The sequence below is a fragment of the Electrophorus electricus genome, chromosome 23, assembly GCF_013358815.1.
Source record: "Electrophorus electricus isolate fEleEle1 chromosome 23, fEleEle1.pri, whole genome shotgun sequence".
NCBI classification, from domain to species: Eukaryota; Metazoa; Chordata; class Actinopteri; order Gymnotiformes; family Gymnotidae; genus Electrophorus; species Electrophorus electricus.
In genome coordinates, this window is record NC_049557.1 from 2997954 (window position 1) to 3005656 (window position 7703).

The following is a 7703-nucleotide window of genomic DNA, read 5'->3' on the forward strand; positions in this document are numbered from 1 at the left end:
CCCAAACATTTGGACAGAACCAGAGACTGCTGGGTTGTCAGCAGATTACGGTATTTGTGCTTACATTATCTTACTGAAATATTCATTTTAAAGCTTAGGTCACATAACTGCCTAATATCCATTAAACATCCACTTCTTATAAAAAAGCTTTATTAGGTTATTGAAACTTTGACAAGTTTATGCCTTTGCTATTATTATGCACTGCCAAACTATTGCTTTTAATTTGTAGTATCATTCATGTGCACAAAGACCCTTTCATTACTCACTGCTTTTTTTTTTGCTTTTTTTTGCTTTTTTTACATTTTCTTCTATTTGTTTTGCTTTTCTAACCAATTAACTGCCATCTGTGTCTGTTTTTGGTCTGGCTCAATCCCATTCATCTCCAATTTCCTTTCTCCTTCACAGTTTTTGCCCTGCTCTCTCCCTCTCTCTCTTTCTCTCTCTCTCTGTCTGTCTGTCTCTCTCCCTCTCTCTCTTTCTCTCTCTCTCTGTCTGTCTGTCTCTCTCCCTCTCTCTCTTTCTCTCTCTCTGTCTGTCTGTCTCTCTCCCTCTCTCTCTTTCTCTCTCTCTCTGTCTGTCTGTCTCTCTCCCCCTCTCTCTCTCTCTCTCTCTCTCTCTGTCTGTCTGTCTCTCTCCCTATCTCTCTTTCTCTCTCTCTCTGTCTGTCTGTCTCTCTCCCTCTCTCTCTCTCTCTCTCTCTCTCTCTCTCTCTCTCCTTTCCTCTTCCTCTGTCCCTCTCTCCCACACTCCCCCCAAAACCCTATTTTAACTGCAGTCTTCGTCCTTGAGTGGCCCTAGAGAGATCTTTCATTTGCAACAGCAGAAATGCACACACACACACACACACACACACACACACACACACACACACACACACACACACACAGATAAGCCGAATGCCCTGTAAGAACTCAGCTGCCTACATATGCCATTCTCCATCCCATTCATTCTCCCTCCAGTGCTCTGGTTGATGCCATAAGGAACATTCCTACAAGGAATCAAGCATGCGTGCAAACAGCCCCCGATCCACTGATCAACGACGCTGCCATAAGAGATAACAAGAGGAGAACATTTGGCTCGATGGTCACTGCACATCTATCTGCAGTGTACATGCCAGACCATGTGGTTCTTTTCCCTTCTGTTTTCCATGTGTTTGTTGCTGTTAGCCAAACACCCTGTTTGTCCCTCATTGAGGGGCTATGGAGTGTTTTTCTGAAGTATTTATAGAACACACTTATGCAGAAAAGAGATGGTAGCTGGCAGAAGACTTTTCATCCTACTCAACTTGTTATGCTCCTAAAGAGACATACATAGAGTCAAAGAAAGAAAAGAAAAATAGAGAGAGAAATAAATAAATATTTGCACCCTGTACTTAAACTGATCATTCAAAACCCCTTGAGCAACATTTACAATTGCTATAACTATAACAATGTGCAAATACTTCACCAACACCTACTTCTGCCATCACCACACTTCGATAACAACACTAAACCCTTGTTACAGGTTCCTGCTTTTCTTTGCCACTCTCTTTGTTTTAGACTTACTTTTTTGTCATGACCATAACTGGTACAGAGGTCTTCCCATAATCCCCTGAAGAAAAGAGTCTTTAGCTGTACTGAAAAGATAGTTCTAGCAAAACATTAGGAAGTTGCATCATTAGAAGCAGTAATTGTATCGAGCCAATTCACATTCCCTGGTCTAACTGGAGAAGGGAAAGGGAAGGTTTCAGTATTCATATATCAGGTTTAAAACTAAGGCTCAGGATTAACGATCCAGGATCCCAGGGGTTCCTGTTTGGATTCTGCATGAGAGGTAAATTAGAATGATGGTTTAATGAACCGGAGCTTTTGATCATAGATTCCCTTTCAGGGAAATCAAAGGCAAGCTATTGGAGCTGTCCTGCTCTGATCAGCCCCTGAAGAGAACAGCACATCACCAGAGCCAAAAACCCCTCTTCCTCTGAGCCAGCAGGGTGTTCACAGTTCACAGCCGAACTCCACCAATAAGGCAACACCCACAAGGACAAAGTGCAAGCCAGCAGAGGATCTTGAAGACCCTTTATGACCTTGAAGAGACAAAATGGTTCCAGTTTATAAGAGAAGATTTTTAATAAAATATCTAACCGACAAGAGGCGGTAATGTTAATCAAATAATGACACTTTTCTAATCACTCAAACACCCACAAAGACCCCTTTACTTACAATATAGTGGAAAACATAAACTTGTTATAGCTCATTATAGCTCAACACTATAATGCAATAAGTCAGGGCTAATGGCTCTAAAGAACAATCTGGAAAAATGTAATGAGAAAATCCACATACTAAGCATTAAGTGAACAAAAAACAGATCTTCAACTAGATGGCACCTCAGGTAATTTCATGGAAGATACTTTTTTAAAAACTCAATTAAGACCATGGGTAAAAGAAAATGTGATCTTTAACCCACATTGATATGTGTCTCTAATAATTACTTCTGAATAAAGTCAATTAAGAGCATTCCGCATACCAATTAAGATAACGTAAACTATCTTAGATTACCACTATCAGTTTAGCACTTTATTAGCCAACTGAATTGCACAGCAAAAAATTTGTAAAAAAGAAGAGTGTGTAGCATGGATGGACTTTAGACATGACTTATGGACTCGTGGAAGTGGGGCCACGGGAGAATGATTTGTTAATGTGGAAACGTAAAGGATCATACAGACATTAGAGGCCATATCTGTGGCCACAGAGCTCGGTCGTCCATCACCAGTGCTCAGGTGAGGTGAGGCTCCACACACTTTTTAAAGGCTCTTTGGTACGAGAGCCTTCACGTCGTTCTACTGCGCTTTGGCCATCCTTCCCAAACAAACTCCTGAATTGGACGGATGTTTGGAGGGAGAAGGAGAGTGAGAGAGGGTGGGAAAGAGACAGGGGGATAGAGTGAGAGACAAACAGAAAGAGCACAAGCAAGGGAGAGAGGGGTCTGAGAGAGAGAGAGAGAGAGAGAGCGAGAGCACGAAGGAGCAAGATATTGGCCATTTTTCCCTCTCCCTCTCTGCCACTCCGCCTCTCTAATTCATGGCCGAGTCTTTGTCCGAGTGCGTGTTAAAAAAGACCAGGGAAAGCGTGCAGCATATGGGCCACCTTAATAGCGCAAAGCCAAGCCAGGGACTTGCTGAGATTAAGAACACCTCTTCTCCCGTGCCACTGCTTTCTGGATAAAGCGTGGACAGGAGCCATAAAGAGAATGGCTCATTAAAAGCATGGTGGTGAAGAATGAGGGCGGCTACAGCGGTAATAGATGAAGAGCTTAAAGGTTGCCGATTTCTCACAGCGGTAAAGAGGTCTTCAGCCTCGTACGGTCCCTCCCTTTTGTAATGATAGGAACGGGAAGCAGAGCATGTGCGTGGTATGCAGCAGGATGCGTTTCAGCACAAAAAAACAATATTTTACAGCCTCTTCAGGATGTGTTCAAAGGTCTACTAAATACCAGCTTTAGCTATGAGGCAACTGGGGATTATGCACCCATATCTCACCATAATGCTCTGCCTCACTATGATATGATATAACTTTATTGCATATAACCCCTGAGGAATGTACCTTGTAGCGACCTTCTGGATTATACAGAAACTTTTCTATCCTTTTTCGCCAATATATGATGAATTTTGATTCCATTATTTAGAGCCAGCAAGAGCATGAACAGCCGAATGTCTAGTTTAGTTGGCTTCGCCACCTTACTGGTTTCTTCAGCATCTTGCTGGCTTCTTCACCACCTGGTTTCCTCCCCACCTTACTGGTTTCTTCTCTTTGCATGCGGGCCTATACTTAAACAGGCAATAGATGTCCAGGCGGAGGAAGTGTCACCATACTGTCACCCTGGAAACGGCTGCGTGCAGTTACCTGCCGGCCCTCGCTTCCTGGCTGCTGCAGCAGTTTGACGGTGCGGCCGCCCGCTGTCTTGTGCCCGCGGCCCTCATGCCACGTGAGGTTCCCGCCCGCGCATCGGCTCAGCTGGTGCTTAAAGTCCTCTGGAAGGGCCTTGTACTCCACGGCAGGGCGGCAGAAGCTAAAGCTGGAGGCAGCTAGGGATGAGAGGGAGAGACAGCATGAGACTTTGACAGACACACATCCAGACAGTTGGGGCTCTTCTCTGTCACCGACGCCAGTCGTACAGTCTCACTGGAAGCACTGTGCTTTAGCATGCAGGAGGCCTGAATAAGGTAGGGTACAGGGGCTGTAAAATACTTTATGTTAAAGTAATGAATAGCATATGGGCCTGCGTTTATGTAGAGATGTGGGGGGGGGGGGAAACGTGGAATGGAAAATTTGAGGTGTTGTTAAATGTGGAAACTGCTGACACAATAAAGGCATCACGAAATAACACACATATGTAACCAGGAGCCAAAGAAATGCCTAAAATCTTATGGTATGGCATGATATCTAGACAAGCTTTTAGTGCACCGTAAATCCCTTCTTCATGTCACACTGCTGCGTAAGCTGGAGAAACCAGTCGCTTTGAACTTACGCACAGAAGGCCGTGACATGAGAGGGGCTCTAGATGGTGCCGTATGCTTCCTGTGTGTTACTGCTGCCCTGTTTCCTCACGTCCGCCTGTAGCTGTGAGGGGCGCAGCACGAAAAAGAGGCTCTCGCCGAATTCGCCTCAAGCAACAGACGATGGCCAGTCCAAAACAGCACCATTCAAGTTCGCTGCCAGATGCGATATAAAGCCTTGCTGGCCAGGGGAGCCTCTCAGAATGCGAGCATGCACGTACGAGGTGGGTTCGCTTGCCATTTGCCTTCGTTTGTCATTCGTTTCCATGATTTAAAAGGCCGTCTTAGGGGCGATAGGCCGCTGTGCTTGAAGATGAGGGCTCACACGTTAAAATCTCACTTCTCTAATTGTCATAGCACAAGTGAGTACAGCTGTGACAATGCAAGGTGTGTGTGTGTGCATGTGTGCAGTGCGTTGTGTGTGCATGTGTGCAGTGCGTTGTGTGTGCATGTGTGCAGTGCGTTGTGTGTGCATGTGTGCTGTGCGTTGTGTGTGCATGTGTGCAGTGCGTTGTGTGTGCATGTGTGCAGTGCGTTGTGTGTGCATGTGTGCAGTGCGTTGTGTGCATGTGTGCAGTGCGTTGTGTGTGCATGTGTGCTGTGCGTTGTGTGTGCATGTGTGCAGTGCGTTGTGTGTGCATGTGTGCAGTGCGTTGTGTGTGCATGTGTGCTGTGCGTTGTGTGTGCATGTGTGCTGTGCGTTGTGTGTGCATGTGTGCTGTGCGTTGTGTGTGCATGTGTGCAGTGCGTTGTCTGTGCATGTGTGCTGTGCGTTGTGTGTGCATGTGTGCAGTGCGTTGTGTGTGCATGTGTGCAGTGCGTACGTGTGTGCATGCGTGCAGTGCGTTGTGTGTGCATGTGTGCAGTGCGTTGTTTGTGCATGTGTGCAGTTCGTTGTGTGTGCATGTGTGCAGTGCGTTGTGTGTGCATGTGTGCTGTGCGTTGTGTGTGCATGTGTGCTGTGCGTTGTGTGCTTTCTGTGAAACACACAGGATACCGGATGTGATAAAAGGGATCTTTTTTGCTCTCTTGCGTGTCCGCTTGCTCACCTCCCCAACAAACCCCCTACCCCAGTTTTCACCCCCCACCCCAGACCTACAAAGGCGGTTCTCATCGAGGCCATTAGTCAGATCGCTGTCTGTGCGCTGTATACACCATTCGCTTTGGGCTGGCAGTTGCGGACTAACAAAGTGTCTTTCATTACAGGGCCTTCTGAAGTGTCCGTGGAGGAGACATGGAATGTGTAGAAATGTGTGGTTGAGGGAAAGTAATAAAAGGCAGGTGTATTAAGATATGAGAAAACCAGAAAAGTGTATCTTTACACAATAGAAATAACGCACGTTAACGTGGACTGATGACTGGATGCAGAGAATATTTCAAAATCTCTGCCTGTTGTAGTCTCAAATTAGAGGATAAGGAAGAATGAGAGATTAAATGGGTCAGAAGAGTTGTTTTATATGATGTTCATATTAGTATTGGTTTACGCATATACTATGGTTCCAATCCAGCCATATTAAAAAGCAACACATATTTTGAAAATAAAATCTTCTAAATAATATCTGAACTGTGACACGAAGTTGATTGAATGGAAGAGACAATGTATCCATCTGTTCACCCCACAATTCCACTCTTTCATTTATCAGGTTAACAGAACACAAAAATATGTCAGAAAAAAATACATCTGATACCAAATCTTAGCGTCTTAGATCTACTGGGCAACGCTAATCAGGCAGTCTTTTATAGCAGCTATGTCAACTAGTGCTGGCACTAGAGCAAGAAGCTTTGAACTTCAGAGGACAAGTGACATGCAACATCTGTGCAGAGTAATGAGCTCCGGGAGAGAGGCTGAGACACGTCTCCAGCTCTCAGGCGCTTAATTATCGATGCAGAATGAATATGGCAGTCGCTACTAAAGCGGCCGAGTGCAGGTATGTGAATTTGCTGATAACAGTGCCAGCGATGAAAGCTTGAAGTGCCCCCTGGGTCCAGGTTAAATACTTGATATTTTCGTTTGTCTATGTATGTGTGGGGAGGGGGGGGGGGGGGGGGGGGATGTGTGACCCGTGTGTGTTTGTGTGCAAGTGTGTTGCTGTTTGCGCGCATGCATAGGTGGGTGTGTTGAGAGCGTTGCAAGTTGAGACTTGGCGGAGCGCAGCGCTGCGAGGACAGATCAAAAGCACGGCTAAACACCTTGTAATCTCCAGAACCAGCGCTAAGTGAGTCAGGTCTAATGAGACGCTTCTTCCATTCATTCTGGGGTGAAAATTGAAGCAGCAAGGGCGAGTACATCCTAACAACTACTATCGCGCATAGGGAATCGTACAGAAATCACCAAACTCAGTCTAACTAAAGCGTACCATACATTTTCTACATTACTCACCGTAAATAAAGTCTTTCGAAAACAGATTGAATGCACTCAAAGTTACATTACAGCGATCTATTCTATATGGAAATAATTTAACAACAGTGAAATGATGGAGAGCTGACTGAGACCGAGATCTAAATCTCCTCACTGGAGGTCAGATTACCACAAAACACGAAACACAATCACAACAAAGTAGGCTACAAGGCATGAGCGACTTTAAAAGTACACTCACATGAGAGATGTCACTTACTGAAGCTTAAAACCCATTTGGCCGAATTAAATTCGGATCAATTCTGAAACCCATTATATATCAGTGGTGTGTAAATACAGTCATTAGACTTCAAAATAACCTAGACACCACGCTACAGTGTTTCGTCGTTAATAGGTTTAACCGGGCTACACAAAAATGAATCTACAATAAATAAATTATTTACCGTCCACAGCCATATCAATGTTTCGGGTTCGACTTCCTCTCAAAGAAAAGGTTGTAAGGTAAAATATTCCATTTTACTCTGTACGACCTGGCCGATTAGAGCCTATTGGGTCTCGCAGGTATTTGGAGTGTGCAGCGCAGAGGGTGAGAAGGAGATTTGGACGCGCCAATGAAACACTGGCCGCGCCGCGAAGCTTCTGAGTGGCTCCACCCGCTAACACAGGTGACGGCGACGCCAGCCGAAAGAAGCGCGGAGCATCCCGGATTCTGAGCATCCCCCACCCCATAAAAACAGTTTTACTGTCATCTAAAGATGTCAGCTGAGTCCTTAACATTGGTGTTTACACCTCTAATTATGTCCAGAAAATGTT

At 45.2% G+C, this 7703-nt stretch overlaps 1 protein-coding gene across 1 annotated transcript in view; it reads right to left on the minus strand.

Moving 5' to 3' along the window:
* samd10a (sterile alpha motif domain containing 10a) overlaps positions 1 to 7467 on the minus strand; it is a 14326-nt gene extending 6859 nt beyond the window's left edge. The window contains exons 1-2 of the mRNA XM_027032303.2: positions 7334 to 7467; positions 3882 to 4063 (exon numbers count right to left, since the gene is read on the minus strand). Coding sequence (XP_026888104.1) covers positions 3882 to 4063; positions 7334 to 7346 — 195 coding nt within the window. The 5' untranslated portion in view covers positions 7347 to 7467. The remainder of the gene's footprint in view (positions 1 to 3881; positions 4064 to 7333) is intronic.
* Positions 7468 to 7703: the final 236 nt, after the last annotated feature.